At 30.1% G+C, this 22,442-nt stretch overlaps 2 protein-coding genes across 3 annotated transcripts; one reads left to right on the top strand and one right to left on the bottom strand.

The window, feature by feature from the left end:
• The first annotated feature begins 1,026 nt into the window (after positions 1-1,026).
• LOC141533256 (uncharacterized) lies at positions 1,027-22,205 on the top strand. Of its 2 annotated transcripts, none has more exons than XM_074252039.1 (4): positions 1,027-1,371; positions 18,480-18,675; positions 18,753-18,944; positions 19,649-22,205. In XM_074252039.1, the coding sequence occupies exons 1-4, from the start codon at positions 1,293-1,295 to the stop codon at positions 21,672-21,674; spliced, it is 2,493 nt and encodes an 830-aa protein (XP_074108140.1). In that variant the 5' UTR covers positions 1,027-1,292; the 3' UTR covers positions 21,675-22,205. The 2 variants fall into 2 exon arrangements, with proteins under 2 accessions (XP_074108140.1, XP_074108141.1); XM_074252040.1 differs by lacking the exon at positions 1,027-1,371 and adding an exon at positions 15,889-16,380.
• LOC141533151 (uncharacterized) lies at positions 8,674-10,931 on the bottom strand. The gene is made up of 4 exons (XM_074251856.1): positions 9,640-10,931; positions 9,439-9,507; positions 9,280-9,369; positions 8,674-9,179 (listed from the first exon to the last, which is right to left on the bottom strand). The coding sequence occupies exons 1-4, from the start codon at positions 10,603-10,605 to the stop codon at positions 9,102-9,104; spliced, it is 1,203 nt and encodes a 400-aa protein (XP_074107957.1). The 5' UTR covers positions 10,606-10,931; the 3' UTR covers positions 8,674-9,101.
• Positions 22,206-22,442: the final 237 nt, after the last annotated feature.

Here is a 22,442-nt window from a genome sequence, read left to right as displayed (position 1 = left end):
TTAATCCAAAAGTTTTTCTTTTTGATTTATAAAATGACCATAACTCTTGAAATATTGATTTTATCAAAAAATTATAAGAGACCAAAATTGTAGGTTATTAAATTTCCTATAAAAAATGTTACTATACTACTGGGTTATCTTCAATATTCTAAGAGCTACAGTGTCTTTACTCACAAAGTTACTCCAAACCGAAAAATAATAAGTGATAAGTCATCTAATTACTCTAATAATAGCTATAACTTCTAAAATAATAATATTTTGAAAAAATTATAAGAATTAAAAATTGTAGCTTATTAAATTTCCTACAAATAATGTTTTTATATTATGGAGCTATTTTCAATATTTTAAGAGATACAATATTTTAAAGTAGCGCTTACTATCTAGCCACTAAAAAAATGATCATAACTCCTAAAATTTTTGTTTAAAAAAAAAAAAAAAAAAAAAATCGTTCTATTAATTAAATCCAACAAAAACAGAAAAAAAAATCATTCGTATAAATTTGTACCATTACGTATAATTTAAAGATCCAGTCTAATGACAACTCGCTCCAAGCGAGCAGATTTAAAATACATAAAATGTTTGAGAATAAAATAGAGAATACTCGGTCGAATCCCATATCAACACACATACAGACAAACAAATATTTCTATGACTCATAAAAATACAATTGAATTAACCTGTTAACCTTACCGTCACGGCCGGAGACGTCTCCGCATTCTTCCGTCTAAAATATTGCCAACTTGCTTGTAAAAACATAAATAAATAATTAATTTAAAAAGCGAAAAATTAATTTAGCGGTAAAACGAAAAAATCCTTAGATTGGAAGAAAATACCCGGTGATTGGTGAGCTTTGATCCTCGATCTTGCGATAATATCCGAGAAACGTCGAAGATCCCCGAGCCGGGCTCCATCCGAGTCAGATATCGAATAACATTCGTGTGGTGGGCTGTACACGTTGCGTTGCTCTGCCATACTCATATCCTCTGATCTGTTAAGTCTCAACTCGCGAGTTAAGTCAACTCTGTTTGAGAGTTCAATCAAAGAATGCTTCTTACACCTCCTCCTATCCAAGTTTATCGTTAATTGTTATCAATTATTGCACTAGCAGTGATAAAAACTCGAAAAATTCCCGGTGTTAGATTTTTTAACTCCAGACTGGAATTTTTAGCAACTATTTATATTTTTACCCGGTCACGTGCTTCTGGTTTAATAAATGTTTATATTCGTGAGTGTTTAGAAAGATAATTAAATTTTTAAAAGTGATTTTTTGATTTTTTTTTATATTATTTTTAATGGTTGCTTGGACAAATGAAGTGTTTAAAAATATTTATGATAAAGATAAAAATATAATACGTTATGGAAGCACTAATGGTAAGATTTATTTTAATTTTTTTTTAATTATTAATTATTAAATAAATTTTTGAAAAAATTTTATTAGCTCGTAAAAAAATATTTGAAAGCATAAAAAGGCAGAAGGATGGCTCGAGACCTTTCGATAAAATTAAATTGAATTATAAAAATTATTTTATGGTCAATTCTGGTTAAAAAATTTTCACGATTATATTTATTATTTAAATAATTTTTTAATAGCAATAAATTATATTTTATTTGACAAAATTTATGTAAAAAAAAAAATTCAATATTAAATAATTCGTTATAAATAATTATTTATAATAAAAAAATATTATAAAAATTTAATCAATAAAAATAAAATAGAGTGTTTAGTCATTTAAAAATTATTTTAAATAAGTAGTATAAAAATTCTCCGATAGGTCGCGCATGTTCGTTAAATTTCTCGCAACTGAAGAGTTGAATTTTAAGGTATTAACTTGAAAATAAAATAAAGTAATTTTTTAGTGTCTTAAAGAGACTGTCAAACAATTAAAATTTTTAATTAGGTAATTTATGATCAGAAAAAAATAAATAAGAAATAATTATTAATAAAATTAGGAAAATTTTAAATAAACAAAAATTACAGAAATTAAAATTTTTATCGTCCATAATTTTATCGGCCTGAATGTTTTTTACGGTAAATTAATTTCTAAACTCAATAATAATAATAATAACAACAGTAATTGTAAATTAAATGTCTGTATAAGATTAATATTTAATAAAACTTGGCGCAATTAGTAATAATTTTATTCGATAAATAAAAAGCAAAATTACAACTATTTATGAATAAAATAATAAAAATGTTAAAAGTAATATACAACATTAATACTTGTTGGCTGTTCTTGTCCTCTTGACACATATAAATAAATGATCCTGCATAAATCGTGCATAAATTATTACGTGACCATATTCCAATTTATTTTGCGTGGGTACACGAATAAGCGAATATTACATAGGATTGGATTGCTAGTAAAGACGGAGGTACTAAGAGCGAACTAAGTGAGCATGAGCAATGCATGCAAATATTTTTAAACATTATTATTAAATAATAATCCGCTCTAAGTGCTCCTAGAAGCATTAAAGCATAAATATAAGCAAAGGTGTCTATTCCGCTGTCTGTTTCTGTCTGTCTGTCTGTCTGTCTGTCTGTCTCTCTCTCTCTCTCTCTCTCTCTCTCTCTCTCTCTCTCTCTCTCTCTCTCTCTCTCTCTCTCTCTCTCTCTCTCTCTCTCTCTCTCTCTCTCTCTCTCTCTCTCTCTCTCTCTCTCTCTCTCTCTCTCTCTCTCTCTCTATATATATATATATATATATATATATATATATATATATATATATATATATATATATATATATATATATATATATCTTGAGCGCGTACTAGCAATAAACTTTTAAGTATTAAACACATGCATACATATGTTGACATATTTATTCATTTTTACGTCTTGCTCTATCTATTTATCATTCAAATCCGTTATAGTTAGTTACTATTCCATACAAAACAGATATATATATATATATATATATATATATATATATATATATATATATATATATATATATATATTCTTACGTTCGCATGCATGCACGGATCCATCTATTATGTTTTGCGTTTCATAATCTGCAATCCTGTTTTATCAAACAAAACTAATTAACAGTGTGATTTATTCTCACATAAATTTCCAGTACAATATTTTTATTCATAAATTTATTTATGAATAAAATAGTATAAAAAAAAATTTTTAAATACAATTTAGTGGATTAGGCTTTTGTCGCCTGTAAAATATTAATAAATTTTTAAAAAGTCCAACAAATGAATTAAACAAGACAATTAAATAAACTCTAAATGTGAATGAAAAGTTTCATTCATGCGTCCGCGCGGGTTCTGTTTCTTCTTGTCCTTACCAAACAGAGATGAGCACAACTGGATATATAAATTGTTGGGTGTAAGGAAGGTACTACGAATGAGAACTGCGTTCACAATCAGCACGTGATCGCCATTGATGATCCCAGTAAGTTTCAACTTTTTGTCCCTCGGCTCCAGGCAGCGCCTATTATATGACATCCACTCATTCATATGTGCAATCCATCATCATCATCATCTTCATCAAAGAATATATCAAACATAAATTAAAAAGCTTCTTGCAAAACTAAATGAGTAAAATAAAATGTGTCAAATAACCCGGATAGAAGATCCTCAATCGATTATTTAATTGTGCAGTTGCTATTATCATCGGCATCACTTTGATCAACGGGGACGCAGTTGATGATTATCAATCCGTGATACCGTCGGTTGGGTCTGGGGTCTTGTATCTCCACTCAATGCCGTGAGATAGAGGATTTCTTATTCGATTCTTGAGCAGTTTTATCCGGAGACGAATTCATGTGCTGTTATATTTATTTATAATCCCCATTAATTTAATGCCCATTATACTTTATACTATATACTATAAACTGGCGAAAGAGCCGATGATCAATAGATACCTGGATATTAAAAAGACAAATCCCGGATGTATATATTTTATTTATCTTATCAGAGCCAATCAAAGGCAATACGTTTTAAATGGTTTATAGTCCAGTTAAAACTGATTTATGTATATAATGATACTCATATCCTGCATTGAAAAAAAAAAATTCTTGACTGGAGAGTAAATTTTGTTGGCTCAAGAAATTATTAAGGTTGAAAATTTCTTGAATTTCTTTGAAAAGTCAAAGTTTCTTGAGCCAAAAAAATTATTTTTGTCTTTCTTAAAATTTTTTCGGTGCAAGAAGTTTTTAAATCAAATTCTGTACACTAAAAGAACAAGGTGACACTGGATATCATCCCAGATTATACTCAATGATATCTGTGGTGAAAAAAAAATTTTTAAATTGTAGTTAAAAAACATCTAGATTATAATATATACTCATTATAATTTAGATTATACTCATTATAATCTAGATTATACTAGCTACTATCTGGATTTTTTTCACTCAGATCACTCTTGAAAAATCTAATTATTTTTAAAGAAAAAAAAATTTTCATGCTAAAAATTAATTATTGAGTGAAGAAATAAGTTCGACAATTGCGAATAATTTAATCAAAAAATTCAAGAGCTTAATTACTGCGAGAAAAAATAAAAAAAAAAATTAAATCAACATGGGGGGATTATTAGATCGAAGAGATAACACTTATGTGTCTGATGGTGGAGCTGCAGGTTAACCAGTACAGCCCACTCATCTGTCTCATCTCTTTTTAATACAAACTTTTATCCAGTGGACTAGTGTCGTGTGCATGGCCCTTATGCCATATAAGTCCTCAAACAGCTTTACAAACAAGGAAAGGAGCATCTCTCCGTCTCTCTCGTTATAAAACAAGAGTACTTGATACTCAACGCCTCGACCGTCCTCCGCTCTTACATCGATCACTAATAAGTATAAAAGGTATTTTTATAAAAGTTATTTTCTTGCTGATGAGTACAAACGCGACGCCTGAACCCGGCTGCTAAGACGAGACTTGATTTACAAGATCGTCAGAACGGCGCCAACTCCGGACGGCTGTAACGACCTCTACTCCTGGTTCTTCGGCTTCACTTACCGATTCACTCCATTGAGATGCTAGCTAGATCTTATGGATAGATACCTACTCTATTTCACCTCAATGGCCATCTTATCGAGCTTAAAGGTTGTCGTTTATTCTGCTAATGTCATTCTGAGGAATTGTGCTGAAGATGTTTCAGTTTATTAGAAAAACAGTTTGTTATTTTTTTTTATTGATTAAAAATTATATTTATTTTGAAGAAAAATTATTTTTAAGAATTTTATCAAGTTAAATTTACAATTAAAAATTTTTTAATTGATTCAAAAGATTAAAAAACTCTAAAATAATTTTTTTATTAAATAAAAATTAATTTAAGTCAAGAGAATAAGTATTTAACTAATAAAAAAATTTTTTTAAATTATTTTTCTAATCAATAATATATAATTAGCAACCTTACAGTCAGTATGTAACTTCTGTGACTTGTCAACTATAAATAAATAAAAATTTTGCAAAAAAAAATATTTTCAATAATTTATATGCCTTAAATCTTAAATTATGAAAAAAAAAATTCTTAAAAATGATTTTAAAGGTTGAAAATTTTTTCTAGATATCCAAAAATGATTTTAATCGTTAAAAATGAATTTTCCTTGAATGAGATGAGCCAGTGACATTAGTCAGTAGTCATAAATTTTATTTGAACATATTTATTAAATCCTCAAGTTGAATAACTTAATCCCGAGTAATAAAAATAATTTTCAATCAATCTAATTCTTGGGTTCTTCAGTCCTCTTACCGAGCATTACTCAAATAAATTACGCGAAAAAATCTAGTATTTAACTTTGCAAGAAAAGGATAGAGGAATGTAAACTGGGTTGTATTTTAACGTCGAGTACTTGATGTCCACTTTGATAAATTTCCTCCGCCGCAGAACTATCCGCAAGATACATACATACAAATATATATATATATATATATATATATATATATATATATATATATATATATATATAGCGAGATATTTGTGCATCAGCAATTATACACACACGGAGCTCGGAACAGACACACTGAGACATTTAGCCGGGGAATGTGGTATTTGATGAATGAAAAGAACCAAGGGACGCCATCCGCTTCTCAACTTGTTCTTCTTGTTCTTTCTTCTTCGCTCTTGTTCCTTTTGGGCGCCTTTTTTTCTCAAGATCGTCTGCTGAATGGAACCAAACGAGTTTTCCGTCCTGCTCGAGGTCTCCAGTGTCTTTCATGGTGGATACTCTGATGCAGCTTTAATAAATGGGCTTGCAATCGGCTCTTGGAAGCTAAATGTCCTGTACAGTACTCCAACTAAACTGTCAATTCATTTGTTGGACTTTTAAAAATTTAGAAATATTTTACAGGCTTTATTTTAAAATATTTAAACAGATAAAATAATAACATCAAGAGAGATCTGTTAGAATGATGCATCTGAACATCTTGTTCGCCCACGAGCTCGGAGATGACGACAATAATACGTACACACACACACACACACAATTAAAAGTAATGTACTGATACAACAGCTCCGTGAGAATTCTTAGAAGGAATCCCGAGAATCAACCTTATATACCACACCTGTGCCTTTAAGGAATGCCGATAGCAAATACGAGCTCGAGCTTTTTAATTTTTTTTATTTTTATCCTCGATTAATAAAAATGAATTTATTCATTAAATATATACTGCTCGTATTTCCTATCGGTCATTAAATTCTAATATACATTTCGCATTGAATTACATTTTATTATATTATTATTTACTTTTCTAATCAGGCAAAAAACGGAGCTGCAAATGTTGCATCGGGAATCAGATTATAAATAATTTTATATACACAGAAAAAAAAAAAAAAATTTATTTGAATCAATTTTGAAGAATTTCATATTTTTTATTTGAGTAGAAAAATTCTTAAACTAAAAAATTTTTACTTAATTCAAGAACAATTTTTTGTCTTGATTCAAATTAATTTTTGTTTTCAGTGTAAATATATAAAAAAAAAAATTATTTATAATTAAAAAATGCAAAAATTGAATATTAAATACTAAATTAAAAGGATGTGTGGGTTTAACTATGTGTCTGTTAAGTAGGAATCGAGAATAAGACTATTAAGGAGAATTCTCGGTACGAAGAGATGTACAAACAGCATATATACAAGTGACTTTAAGTTAAATGATGGCGTGTCTGCAATAATAGTAAGCAAAAATAAAGGCTGTAACGGTGCTGAGGTGCAAAGTTTAATGTTCATTGTATCTCTTAATCATCGGCAATGTTTATCGGGAATGTTTTGGCTCAGAATAGCCGCAGCTTGTCCATTAAACACATCGCGTGTGCGCTAATGCTGGGAAGAATATAAAATGAATTTTAATTGCTTAAGAATCACGAGTTTAATTTTTTATTTGAGAGATTTAGATTATTTTGATTTTTATTATTATTTATTAATTTTAAAAAATAATAATAAAAATTTTTAAAATAAAAAAAATATAAAGGAGGCGTCTCTGTTAATACGAGTAGCAATAGCGGCATTATTATTCGTCGAGTCCAATCTGTCTTCTTTCAGTCAACATACCATAATAAATGTAAGTATTTATTAATATAATCTGATGGAGTTGCGATTGGCAGGTTTAAGAGATGTGGAAATCCGGCGGTCTCCTTATATTATACTCTCCTCCTTCGATTAACTACAAATGTATGTAATGTTGCCGTCTCTTGCATTGATACAAGTTAAATCCCATTCTCAGTGCTGACTATATATAAAATATAAAATTGTAAGGTACATCGTCCAGCCAATAGTGCTTATGTACGGCAATTCAACATTTCTTACCACCTGCCATTCAGCTACCGGTCGCGACACATATAATATCAACTACCTGCTTCAATCCGCAAATCAGATTGTAATAAAATATGGCTGACTCTTTAACATTACCAATCACCGTATCTTACTTTATTTTATATTTTATATTTATTAATGGATTAGTAATAAATACACCCATTATTTATTATTTTTATCTTCTTACTTAATCTCGTAATTTTATAATTTCTTAATCCTCTAATAACATTATTCAGTTATTTTATTTTAGATATTTTAGAAAAAAAAATTAATGTTATTTTTATTTATAATCAATGCTAAAAGAATTTAATAATTAATTTATTTATTAACCTGTTAATATAAGCTAGTATTTTTTTTTTTTTTTTTTTTTTTACTTTCAATCTCTATTTTTTAATTATTGAAAAACAATAATAATATTTTTATTTTTAATAAGTTTTAGAAATTTTTATTACAACTAAATAAGCATTAATTAAAATATTATATCTTCTAAAATATTGAAGATAGCCACATAAAATAGTAATGTTTTTTGTAGGAAATTTCTTAAGCTACAATTTTAGTCTCCTATAATTTTTCTCAAAAATCAATATTTTAGAAGTTACAGCCATTTTTATAATTACTAAATAATGATTTTTTATTTTTCACCATTTAAGGGCTGTTTAAGTTACATATTAAATTATATCTCCTAAAATATTAAAGATAGCCCCATAAAATAATAACGTTTTTTGTTGGAAATTTAATAAGCTATAATTTTGGTCTCTTATAATTTTTTGATAAAATCAAAATTTCAAAAGTTACAGCCACTTTTACACCATCAATAATTAATCTAAAAACTCTTGAACTATAAAATTTAAAAATAGCTCAAGATTTAATTGCTATAAATAACTCTTAAGATTATTAAAATAGCAAGAGAATTTTATTGGGCGATAAAAGTCTAAATAGGGGCATTTAGATTGAATGTGCGTGGTGTTACCGATACAGACCACTGAATAGAAGATGTATAAATATAAATCTAAATAATGTAGAATGTAATAATGTATTACCTGAAATGTGCGTGCTAGATTTTATATTTAGTGTATAAGCATCGTGTTACTTGTAGAACTACTGAATTAGGTTAGAACTAAAATAACATTAACAACACCCACTCGCGTCTACTCTCTAAAACTCTGGCTCATATATCACCAATTTATTCATCTTAATCTTTATCTTCATCCACTGTTTCTTATATTTTATTCTTTATTGTAAAAACTTTACAATTTTTATCATTAAAGATGAAAAATTGAAAATAAAATACTAATTATAAAAATTTAAATATAATTTTAATTTTTGCAGTCTTTATTGTTTATTTTGTTAAATTATTTCCGTTGTAATCACTGTTATTAATTATTATAAATGTATAATTAAGCGCAGTATGCAGTAACTGAAAAAAAAAAAAAAAAAAAAAAAAAAATTGTTTTTTGCAATAAATAACAAATAATTGATTAAAAATAAATAAAAAAAAAAAAAATTGTGATAGTTACTGAGATAAGACAAGATCCCCTGAGCGAAAAAAATCCAAAAGCGTTGAAATTTATGTTTTTGTGAAGTAATTCCATGGCAAATTGTTCTGCCTAAAATAAATTATATTATAAATTATTTTATTATAAATTAAAATAATTTTTATTAATTATTTTTTCCACCTGATCTCTGATTCTAACATTTGGAGAAGATCTACCAATTTCACAAACTATTTTCTCTATTTTAGTCACCTGAAAAAAAAAAAATTAATTTAGTTTGTTAAAAAAAATAGAAGAATTAAATTATTTTGTTAAGAAGAAAAAAAGAAAAATTGAAGAAAAAAAATATGAATAAAAATTAATATTAATCAAAACAATAATAACCTGAAACAATAACATTGTAATTGAAACAATCAGCGCAGAGATAGGATACAAATTTTTGACAATCCAAATCACAGTCATCAGACCCTTAATATTATTCTTCGACAAAGTCTCCAAAACTTTATCCTCGCTAAAATTATTATAAAGCCTCCAACAGCTATAAGTAAGCGCGGGGCAGAAATGAATAAAAACGAACAAAATTGGCCAGGAATTAAAATTGGAAACCATTTCACAGACTTCCCTGAGCCTGCGATAAATCCTCACAACTTTTTTCAACCCTTCCAAGCTTCTTTCCGGCTCAATTTCAATTTGGCTGCACTTTGCCAAATTTTTGATCCTCAAAAGCGCGGAGTTCATCTTACAGAATAGATCCTCAAGGTGAATCACAACCACCGCGTACTGTATCACAAAACACGCGATAATAAACAGCGGGATTGACCGCGAGATGTTGTACAGCGGAGTGCGTTGGTTCTGAAGTATCTCGAGGACGAACAGAAAAATCGTCAGAAAAATTTGAATAGTTATTATAAAAATCATTTTTCCACTTTTTAAATTGCAAATTGAAGTTTCTTCCGCTAGAAATTTTTTTGGAGCCAAATTTGCGTCGGACAAATCAGAAGAAAGTGAGATTAAACGTCTGAAGATGTCGGTAGCAGCCCGTTGATTTTTTGCGTAGCTCAAAAGTATAATTGCCGCGGTAATATTGTCCATTATTACGTAAACTGTTTTAGAGAAATCATTTATAGACTTTATTTCAAATTTTACTCCCATATTTTTGATGTTGTGGTAATAAAACGCCGCGATCAAGCACAGTAACAATATTAAATTGTAAAAAGAGTCTCTGAGCTTGTAATTGACACTTATTGTTCTGGTTATTGAAGATATCTTCACTCTAAAAGGCACCAAGCCGAGAATTTTGAAGAATATTATCAAAGAACGCAACACTACGCTAGATTTTTTGGAAGTCATTTTTTGGAGAGCTTTTTAAGAGTTAACTTGTCATTTCAAACTGAAGAATTTTTAGTTCTTAAATTCTAGGAAACAGCGAGGGTGCATTTTAAATGTGATGAAAGTAAAAAGCTTATCTAGTGAATTAATCTAATTGTCGGGTTTGTTGTAGGGGCAACTCGCGACATTTTCCTTAATTAATTAAACACGCTTAAGTACGTGTCGCGTGATTACGCAAACAGGATTAATAGAAAAAATTTAAGTGTTGAATTGGAAGAAAAATTTTATTGGAAATGTTTAACTTGTTTTATGACTATTATTAATTTTTTTAATCTATTAATGAGACGATGAATTATGTAACGTAGGCCGCAATCTGTTTACTACATCTGTATTGATATATGCTTACGCTAATGTCTTGTAATCAGGTGAATTAATCTTGTAAGGATTTAAATTAAAAGAATATCAATAATATTTTTTTTTTTACATCTATATTTTAGGAGTTGTTATCTAATAAATAGAACTTATGGGTTTATCTCCTGAAATATTGTAGATAGCCCCCATAAAATAGTAACGTTTTTTATAAGAAATTTAATAAGCTACAATTTTGGATTCTTACAATTTTTCCTAAAAATCAATATTTCAGGAGTTACAGCCATTTTTATAATAACTAGATAATAATTTTTTTATTTTACTCTAACTAAATACTATTTAAGTTACAAATCAATTTGTATCTCCTAAAATATTGAAGATAACCCGATAGTATGAAAATGTTTTTTGTAGAAAATTTAATAAGCTACAATTTTGAATTCTTATAATTTTTCTCAAAAATCAATATTTTAGGAGTTGCAGAGATTTTTGTGATAATTTAATATTTGATCCAGTTTTTTTCTCGCTTTTGAATTTTTTTTTTTTTTTTGATATTAATGTTTCTCAGCAAATATCAGACATCTGTGTGGGATATAGACGTCCAGAAAATAAGTACGATATGTATAACATCATGTACCTCATACCTCATGCTCATAATACGCGTACATATATTCGAAAGCACGATTACCCTCCCAGCAGGACACGTTCGAGGAACAAACGAGAGCCGTACAAGAATAATCTACTTTAAGGCTTTATTGTTGTTGTTATCCATTATTTCGTCCACTAAATAAATAAATGTATAAATCTTCCATGCATACATACATACATTCATTCATTTATTTATTTATTTATTTATTTATGCACATAATGGAATATGATGTCCAATGCGTAGCGTATACTAATTCCGAGCCAAAAATATCGCCCACACACCATCAGTACTAACTTTGCCACCAGTCTGCACTCGTAAAATCGTGTACTTGTAATGTACATTTTTATCTGACCTCTCTATAAATTCTGCTATTTTTTAAAATTAATTTTAGCAAAGAAAAAAATTTTCAAGGAAGAAATAATTTAATTAAAAAAAAAAATGGGAAATAAATTTCAGTAAAATATCAATGAAATATCGACATTAGAGCACAATACCCGGATATAACGTGTAATATATATATATACACCGAGAGGCTTAAACTTGAGACTTAAAACCGTGGCTGGGAGTCACCAGTGGGAGTAGTGCCCGCAGTCGAGATGTCTCCCGCGGCAAAAATTTTTTTAAAGTTTAGTAATTCTCCCTCTGTCAGTTATGCGCGGAGGCGTTCATATTATATTATATTATATTATATTCCTTATAGGCTCAAGTAACTCCTCGCCCACGCTAAAATGTGTCCCAATACCTGGCAACAATATGTCAACAACTAAACTTTCCACTTTCAATCCAATAATATTAATGTATTCTTCCTGTTTAATCTTATTTTTAAAAATGCCTTTTAAGTGACTCGAGTTAAGGGGCACACCTAGTGTAACGGCCTAAAAAAAACGTGATTTTTGGGAATTTTTATTAAAAAAAATACTTTATCAATTATTTTAAAATTTTAAGAATATATTTATACATGTTTTAAGAATACATAATGAAATTTTTGTAGAAAAAAATTAAATATTTTTTAAGTTATCGTCGATCTCTAACGGCGCGAAAAAAAAAAGGTCCTTCACTGCTGCAGTGATTCCGGCCTTCTCCGTGGATGAAATCTAAAAAAAAAATATCTCGTTAAACTAGATAATATTGTCTGTACAATGACCTACGATAAAAAAAAAAATCAAAAATTGACAATATGGCGGCGTTTTAAAAAAATAGTCGAATTTTACCTAAAATTTTGGTCGTTTGTGGCCTGCGAAAATTCGATTTTTGATCAGATCAAAAAATCGATAGGTCATTGTACGGAGAACTATATATAGAACATGTAAAAAAATTCGATAGTGATCGGATCATTTGTTTTTGAGTAATCACTGCAGCAAATTCGGAAAATGCTGTTTCGAGAAAAACGCGTTTAAAGATAAAATGATCGTTTCCACTGTTATAAGTGGTTTAAAATCATATTTACAGCTAATCTGCTATTCCAGGGCCATATAATACACCTTCCTCTTCTTCGAAAAGGGCTTGTTCAGCTGAAGAAGCTTTTCTTCGAGATGATCGACCTTCTTTTGAAGAAGCCCTTTGGCGATAATCAGCGATTCGTATTCTCGTGTCGTCCTTAAGAGCCGCAAAATCTCTTGCTGCAGGTCCAACTATCACTCCCATTACATTGAATATCTTCAAAATTGTCGAATAACCGTCATTAAATATTGCAGTTGCAAAATTATTTGACAATTCAATAGTTTTGAAGCCATTATGAAGATGCGTGGGTGAAAAGTGCCAAAGTAAACCGTTGTAGCTTTCATTGTTGTTTTGAGTATTGTTAATTTCTTATTAATGTTCTTTACACTTCGGCAACGTGTTCCCATTATTTTTTTCACATGTAGATAGCATTCCAATTTAGCAACAGGAATATCATAAGGATTCAAATCTATAAGTCCTTTGTGGGTAGCGCTATCACCATCACCAATATAGCGGGTATATTTTACACCATATTTACTAATGGAACGACCAAACATGTCTTTTACACTATCCACTTCCATTTTTGAGGCAGATCCTTTATGATTGGCATCACATTCTTCATCGTGTAATGATAGCCATTCCTCATAATCTTCAGGTTCGCTATCTTTTTTTTCTTCCAAAAACACAACTCTGACAATATGTAGATTTTACGCATGAATCAAGAATTTTCTTGCTGTATTTTCCTGCCAGCGTAACTACTCCGAAACGGGAAGTATGGCCACGTTTTTTCCAGGTACCATCGCCGCTAACAGTCAAATTTGTCTCCGAATTTTCTTTCTTTAATGTAAGCTCTTTTTCTTCATTTATAGCTTGCTGCATACTGAGCTTACAAACAGTTTCGGCTGCAATCTGTAAATTCGTAAAACATCCCGCAAAAGTTTGGTCGTAAAATTTGCATGCTAAATCCATTAATCCACAGAAAAGATTTATCCCATTTATTCCGATGCCCAATAGACGCATCACAGCAACAATACGTTTATTTATTTCAAATGCGTTATTAATCATTGGTCCAGAATTAATATACGAATTGCCACATTCACAAATAATAGCAATTTTGAACCCTAGGCCTCTTGAACTTGCTTGATTGAAAGTAACTTTTTTTTGACAGGTTTTACACACCACTAAATTACTAATTGCACTAAAAACTGATAAAAATTGCAAAATACAATATCCATGAGATGGGTCAATCACAACATTATTGTCATTATTTTGTAATAGCTTTTCTGCGGACGTTCTGGTATTCGCAGTAGATTGCTCAAATGTAAATCTATTTCCGGTAAACTTGCGTTTTTTCGCAATTGATCGATGCTTAGGAACATTGTGAGTTTCTTTTTTATTTGAATATGAAGATTGATCACTCATTTTCAAGAAAATAGCACGTGTAAAATTATGATGCGCTCGATACAACGATCACAATGAGACTAAATGTGTCTGGCTCCGAAAATAATTTACGTGGCAGTAAACGAAAAATTTCTAGAAATTTGTAGAAATTATTATAATGATATATTTTTGTATACCTGAGAGCCAACAATAGAAACTGGAATCGTGTTATAGGGGCTGGAAGAGACAGTAGACTCTGAACAATACTTCAGGTACGTCTCGCAGCTAATGACACTCTAGCTGCCGAGCGGCTGCTCTTTAAAATGTTATAACTCAAAAACTATTTGATATATCGATTTGAAATTTTAATATGTTATTTTTAAAGGTGTAATCTACCGAAATATGAAAAAAAAAAAAAATCGACTTTTTCGAAATTTCACACTAGGTGTGCCCCTTAAATATTTTACCGGCTTTATTAACTGTTGATAAATTTTTTTTTAACATCAGATGCCTTAATAATTATTGACTACTAATTAATAAATTTTTTATTAAAGACTATTTATTAATAGTTGATAAATATTTGGTAACTTTGATAACTGTTGATAAAAATAAAATAACTGTGTGATAAAAATTTGTTGTGGAAAAATAAAATAACTTTGAGACTTTTAATAACCCCCGATAATTTAAATAGATAATTCAATTAGATCACAATAATTAATTATTTTTTAAATAACAAATATTTAAAAAATAAAATAAATAATAAAACAATCGTTGTAATAAGTAACTGAATTTTTTTATTTTCCAATTAAAATAATTACTCTATCGTATATTTATTATTAAAAATAATCGGATTATTTTTTTTTATTAATGATCTATAGATCTTGCCTTCAACAAGATATATTAATTAAAAATAAATTAATCAACTGTTGATAAATATTTTTTAACTATCATAAGTGTTATTTCTTTTGGGTGTTTTTTTTTAGTGCCACGGTTAGACCTCTTTTAATTATTTAGCAAAGTTAAAAATAAAAATACCACTTTAAAGCTTATGTTTCCCGCTATTCGCCAAAAAATATTCAAAAAATAATTAAAAAAATGGATCGCCACATGTTGACAGTAGATTTAAGTTTGTAACTGAGTGGAGGGGGGTTTTCGGGTATAAGTGAGGTTGGCGCAACGAGCAAAGAGTGTATGTTCACACACGAGCGCCAAAAGCCTAATCCACTAAATTTTTTCATAAAATAAAAATTAATTTATTTTTTTTTCTAAAAAATTAACAAAAAATCTTTCCAAATAAGTAAATTCAATAATAATAAATAATTTTTTTTATAAGCGTATATATTTATACGTTTGTATTACGATAAACGATGACATTTAAATATACCTCGACTCGGATGTTGAGTAAGTGGGAAAGATCGACTAAAACTACTATACACCGCGGGACTAGACCGCCAGTCGTGTGTCGAGGCTCGAGATATCACTTAATATGTGTAATATATAATCGTAACAGTGAAATTAAAGAGTAAACAAGCTATATTACGCCGTATGACTATATAACTATATAACTACATCAGTATATCACTAGCAAGAGTGTTCCGCGATATTCAACAGTTAAGTTGAGCTTTAGTGGGCTCGCTTGGGCACGTTGCCCGATATGGAGCAATCTCAGATTTCCATCCGCCCAAATCGAGCATATACGTCCGCGCCCCCGCGGCTCAACATTGCTCAGGCTCAACCTCTAACAGAGTACTCTCGTGACTCTCGGCCTAGCCGGGGTTGCTCGAACCGCCACCTTACATTTTTATCTGATCAACATTTGTTATTTTACTCCAACGACAGTTTATAGTTTTCAGATTTGTGATATGCCAATAAGTGGATTATTATTTTGTTATTTAATTTATTTATCTAAGTTTTGATATTTGCTGTGTACATGTTGCCGGAAAACGCTTTTCCCGTTACAGGTACTTTTATTTTTATATTTTTAATAAGTTAATTAAATTTTGGAGTCATAAAAAAATTTTTTTTTTCATATTTTTATTTTTTTTTTTTCAATTAAAAAAATTATTTTTTAAAATCAATTTTTTTTAGTGAAATTTAGTGTCATTGCAAAGGTCTTGACTTGAATTTGTGCTTTTTCAAAGTTTAATTTTATTCTCACCGACAGTCAATTTATTATGATTATTTAGGCTGCATTTGAAAATTATCTCTAAATAGATAATTAAGAAATGACCTTTTATCTTGTGAAATTTTGAAATTTTTAAAGATATAAGCTTATCTCGATGTTACACTCATCAAGAGCTTTCATTTGAATACCCACATCAATTTTTCATATATTTATATATATTACATATATGTATATATGAAAAATATATGAAAATACATGTGGGTACTCAAATGAAAGCTCTTGACGAGTGTAACATCAAGATGAGCTTATATCTTTAAAAAAGTCAATATTTAAGAAAGTACAGTGCAATATTTAAACAAAAATCATTATTTAATAAATCAAAATTTTATTTTATAATAATTTTTAATTTTTTTTTGCAAAATAAAATTTTTTTTTGACAGCTAACATTAATAAATTAAAATTAGCAATATATAAATTAATTTAATAAAATGTAGGAGTAGAATGTCGACGTTGATATATTTAAATATATAAATATTAACTGTTTATCATTGATGGTAATCTGTCGCGCATGATCGATTGACTAGATCATTGTCATGCAATTGTGACATACAACAATTATAATAATAGTAATAATAATAACTATATACATAAATAATTAAAAAAAAAAAAAAAAAATCAATAGATTTAATATTTAAAAGAAGAATATGGTTTGCGCATAATGTTAAATTTTTTCAAGTAAATCGGGATTCTATTTGTAGAGCGACGGATCCGTGAATCGCGGGTAATTTGGGACGTACTTAGTGGGGTGGTGTGAGAAGCTGCTCGTAAGTGAGGAACAGACTAAGTACATGTATATAAAAGTTATAAAGAAGCAACGCAACACTAGTGGAATACAATTCCAAGTAGCACCATAATACCAAATATGGCGTGAGAAATTTGAGAGAGACAAACCCAAAATAGTGGCGTCATGCCAGCGGATATCTACGCCGCTATTAATAGTTTACTTATTATATTTTACAATTCATTTTACCTTATTCTTCGCTCTCTTTTATAAAAACACTATTTATACATTTTTTTTTTTTTTTTTTTTTTTATTCTTGCTTAACAAAAAACGCCGATCTATAAATATATTCATATTTTTCGATGCCCTTCTGGTCTCACTGCAATATTTATTTATTTATAAATTTTATATTTTATAATTTTTCTATTTTTAGATCAATAAAAAATTTTGAGACTTAAATTAAGTTTATAAATTTTATTAAGCAGTAAACATCTATAATATAATTCTAAATTTGAGGAAAAAATTTTGAACTGTTAATATAATTCATAAAAATAAATTTTACAGTTGAATTTTAAGATTTTATAATGTAAATTTTACTAAGGACAAATTTAAATTATAATTTTAATAAATTTAATTTCTGTCTAAATTTTTACTGTTTTTTAAAATGCATTTTTTAATAAAAAAATAATTAAAATTATAATTTTTTCATTTTTTTGCTCAAAATATCCACAAAAAAAAAAAAAAGATCAATTAAAAAATTATAAAAATCTCCAAAAAATTACATTTAAAAAATTTTTTTTTATTAAAAAAAAACTTTATCTATTAATTTCTACAATTTTTACAAAATTTGTCCAAATATTTTTTTTTTAGTCTTTCAATTTTTTAATTTTTTAAAAAATGAGCTAAAATTATCCATTAAAATTATTTAGCTAAAAAAAAATAATTTTTAAACATTTAAAAAAATGAATTATCATTAAATAAATAAAAAAAAGGTAGACCTGACACAAAGTGACCATTTATCGGTTCATTTGCCGAGAAACTCGAAGACCTAATCTTAAAAAAAGTGTCTGAAGCGATAAAGAGGCTTAAAAATGTCCAAAATAATTAATGAAAAAAATCTGCAATAAAATAAAAATTTAAAATTGTATTTTCAGGGGGAATTATGCAGACTGAGCAAGTGCCTCGCGCACATACTACTGGAATAGGCGTAGATGGCTCGTTGACGGACAGCTCGCCTTATCAGCAGCACTCTCCACTTGTGCAGAGCCCCCTGGCAGTAGTGGCTCCAATGGCGGTCAAGCAGGAGCCGAAGGAAGACGAGGAGCGTCGTAAGAGCTGTAAAAACACGAGGTAAGTTTTTTAAGAATCCGAAAAAATGATAAATAAATAAATAGTGAGAAGAAATGAATAAAAGATAAATTTTTTAGCGTCCTGGGGATGTCAAGATCGGGCTCTAATGAGGCACTTACCAGTCAGCAAGACCCGAAAGCGAGTCCGCTCGCAGAAATTACTTCTGTAACTCATCTCCATCATGCCGGTCACGATAGTGCCCCTCCGCAGTCGGAGTCTGGCTCCGCCGAGCGGGCCAATCACGACAAAGACGCCAGGTCCAGGACCAGGTAATTATAATAATTGATTTTTATAAAATACCGAAAAAGTTGAGTTTATTTGAGCTGATGAGCTTGAAATGTCGAAATCTGGAGAATTTATTGGCTAAGGAGGAATCATCAGCATTCGTATGAATGAATTGCTTCAATGTACCTTCCACATACAGCAGAACAGGTTCTTTTATCCCAGTCGAATAAAAACAACCATCTACCGTCTCACCTACCACCGCTTTATCATTCTCATTCACTGCAAACATTTTACCTCAGAGTTATGGACTTAGTTCCATTAATTTTTCATTTTTCTTATGGAAATTTTGGGCTATAAAAATTATTTCTTTAATTTTTAAATATTGTTGTAATTTTACTTTTAAAAATTTTTTAATTGCCCTAGATTGAAAAAAAAATGTTTTTTTTGTAAAAAAATTAATTTAAAAATATTTAAAATGTTTAAAAGAATTAAAAATAATTAAAAATGAAATTTAATTAAAAAATTTTTTACAACTTTATAAATTGATTAAAAAATAAAATTTAATAAAAAAAAATTTTTCAAGTCCATAAAAAAAAATTTTTATTGATATTTTTTATAAAAATTTTGAACCAAAGAAAAATTAGTCAAAAATTTAATAAAATAATTTTTAAAAAATTAAATTTTATAAAAAATCTTTAAAATAAATTTTTATTGACTAATTTTAAAAATAAATTAAATTATGTTCCAGCCGAGGCCGAAGAAAATCCCGCTGGAAGTTAAAATTTCACCACCAAGCGCTCCCTCCAGAGTACCTGGACCACTACGAAGCGGCTCTAGCCCAAGAAGCGCTGAACTCGCCTCTCCAAGGCCCGGAGTCTCTGATCCAAAGTCCAGCGACTCCAGCAACATCGACATCGACTCCAACTTCCAGCCCGGCTTCACCGGAGGTCCAAGGGTGGCTGCAGAGAATCGCCGCCATGCAGCAAGAACTCTGCCCCCGACAGCCTCTGACTTGCCCGGAGCTCCACCCGAACCTAAGGAGATCCGTCATTACTTCTCATCCCTATTCTCAGCATCTTAACGACACCAACAACAACAACAACAACAACAACAACAATAATAATAATAATAATAATAATAATAATAATAATAATAATACCAGTAATAACAATAATCATTACCAGCCAGTGGCAGCTCAATCTACAAGACCTCCCATGAAGTACTCAGACTTGCCGTACATGGGGGAGATCACCTTGGAGAACAGCAAACCTCGGAGGGGAAGGAAGCCTAAGAAGGCTGATATTTGTCACCTTATTTATAAAAATTATGGAACTATTCTTCCTGGCACGCCTGGGCATGATGATAAAAAAAATTATTCGTCTAATGATAATTTTAATAATAATAATAATAATAATCTTAACAACAATACGATAAATAGTAATAATAATAGTAATAATAATAATAATAATAATAATAATAATAATAATAACGTACCAACAACTCCTCAAGTTCCACTTCAACGAACAGACATCCAAAATAGAATAAGTAGCTTGTTAGAAAAACGACTGACTCAGGAACGTCGATTAGCTGCAACAGAAGAAGAACGTGAACAAGATGAACCACTTAATTTGTGTATAAAAGATCTTAACCAATTAAAGATCAGATTATCAAAAAAACACGGTGTCTATGAATCCGGTGTTATTAAAAGTGAAACTTGCAGTGAAGATGGCGAAGAAATAGAGTGTATTGGACTTTCCAAAACTCGGGTCAGTTCTGGGAGCAATGATAGTTCTAATAGTAACACTAATGATAAAAATGTAGTGTACTGGCCTAACGGAGTGTTAATAAACCCAATGGCGCTGCAGTCGCAGTTCCTGTACTACCAGAAGATGGGAGAAAATATGACGGAACAGAAGGAACAGAAGATAGTTCCAAAAGCGGCGATATCTTCATCCTCCTCTTCGTCCTCGTCGTCTTCCTCGCCGACGAGCCCAGTGTCCGCGATGGTTCCTGCGGGTGTTCCAGTGTCGCCGCGGACGAAGCGGATCGCGCCGCTTACGCACCAACAGCCGACCAAGCGGAAGCGCTCGGCAATCTTCATTCCGCCGATTCCGAGCGAGAACACGAACAACCCTGCGACAGAGGTCAGCATTTGCAAATTCAAGTTCACCGGCGGCGCCAAGCCGAGCTTGCAGGAGAAGAAGAGCCTGAGCGTTGACTCTGGCGGGAACTTCAGGTACTACAGCGGAACCGGGGACAAAAGCATGAGAGGTTATGAGTTCTTTCCGAGGGAGTCGCTGCAGCAAGCCAGCGGATCAGCGGCTGGGACATTTTTAAGCGCCGCTGGGGAGAAAATTTCTGCTCCAGTCCTGCTGGATCCTGGATCTTCGCCGTCGAGGGCCAGTCAGAACCAGAATCAGATTCATCAGCACCCTGATGATGTTCGCAAGAAGAGGAAGACCCGCAAGTCCCTCCAGAGGGAAAAGCTCGAGCAGACTTTCAAGGAGAAGGGCTTTCTCATTCAGACACAGCAGCTCGAGTCTGCAGAAGGCGCCACCTACTGCAAGTTCCGCCAGCTCAGGAAGTTCACGAGGTATCTGTTCCGCAGCTGGAAGGACTACTTGCCCGGAAATGTCAGAGATCTGAGCGGCGTCAATCTCGGAACCGGGGAAATTGACCTGCCGGAGAATGAAGAAATGGACAATTCTATTTCTCCGCTTCCCCTTCCTCTCGTTCAGGGGATGGATGTTCACAGTACTGAACAACATCCTTAGATTTCGTGAATTTGCATTTATGTTACGTTTTTTTATCAGGAAATACTTACAGTACAATTTGTTCTATTGGAGATCTTTTTTTATTGCTTGTTTTTTAATCTGCTTGGGTAATTTATGGATACTATAAGTTATTTGGATACTTAAAGATCTATGAGCGCAATTAAAAAATTTTTTAAACATTACAAAATTATTTAGGGGTGTTTTTGCAAGTTAAAAAGTATCAATTTAATATTTAAAATTTAGTTTGAAAAAAACATTAGAGGGAAAAAACTCTGGAATTAACAGAATCGGGTTCGATTCCTGGCTTAATGAAATCTCCATTTTTTTTTATTTTCAATAAATTAAAAGTGTTTTTAAATAATCTATCCAATCAAAAATAAATTTTTCACCGTCGCTCATATTTCTTTAAATAAAAGTTTATTAACTAAGTTTAAAATTAAAAAGTAATTTTATTTAAATCCTAAAAAATAAATTCGTATAAAAAATAATCGGTACAGCCCGATGCCAAAGATCGAGACTGTAAAATCTAAATATCTAAAAAAAAAAAAAAATAAAAAATAACCAAAGACCGTTTTATTCGTGCCTTAATTCGAATTAATAAATTAATAGCGAGATTTACTATTTTTATAAATGTTACTGTTTTAAATCTTGCATTTGTTGATTAAGAGAGTGAGAATACTTTATTTATAATTATATATATATATATATATATATATATATATATATATATATATATATATATATATATATATATATATATATATGGTT

The sequence above is a fragment of the Cotesia typhae genome, unplaced genomic scaffold (genome assembly GCF_013202065.1).
Source record: "Cotesia typhae breed Kobodo isofemale line unplaced genomic scaffold, CoteBio_Ctyphae contig_83, whole genome shotgun sequence".
In the NCBI taxonomy this organism is placed as follows: domain Eukaryota; kingdom Metazoa; phylum Arthropoda; class Insecta; order Hymenoptera; family Braconidae; genus Cotesia; species Cotesia typhae.
Note: the sequence above shows the minus strand (reverse complement) of the source record. Positions and strands in the feature narration are given on the sequence as shown.

Excerpts from the sequence above, each read along its gene's own strand:
- LOC141533256 (XM_074252039.1), top strand. The coding sequence starts at position 1,293 with ATGGTTGCTTGGACAAATGAAGTGTTTAAAAATATTTATGATAAAGAT. Across the intron at positions 18,676-18,752 it reads AAGAGCTGTAAAAACACGAG|CGTCCTGGGGATGTCAAGAT; the intron begins GTAAGTTTTTTA and ends TAAATTTTTTAG. Across the intron at positions 18,945-19,648 it reads GACGCCAGGTCCAGGACCAG|CCGAGGCCGAAGAAAATCCC; the intron begins GTAATTATAATA and ends ATTATGTTCCAG.
- LOC141533151 (XM_074251856.1), bottom strand. The coding sequence starts at position 10,605 with ATGACTTCCAAAAAATCTAGCGTAGTGTTGCGTTCTTTGATAATATTC. Across the intron at positions 9,508-9,639 it reads TTACAATGTTATTGTTTCAG|GTGACTAAAATAGAGAAAAT; the intron begins GTTATTATTGTT and ends TTTTTTTTTCAG. Across the intron at positions 9,180-9,279 it reads GGGGATCTTGTCTTATCTCA|TTACTGCATACTGCGCTTAA; the intron begins GTAACTATCACA and ends TTTTTTTTTCAG.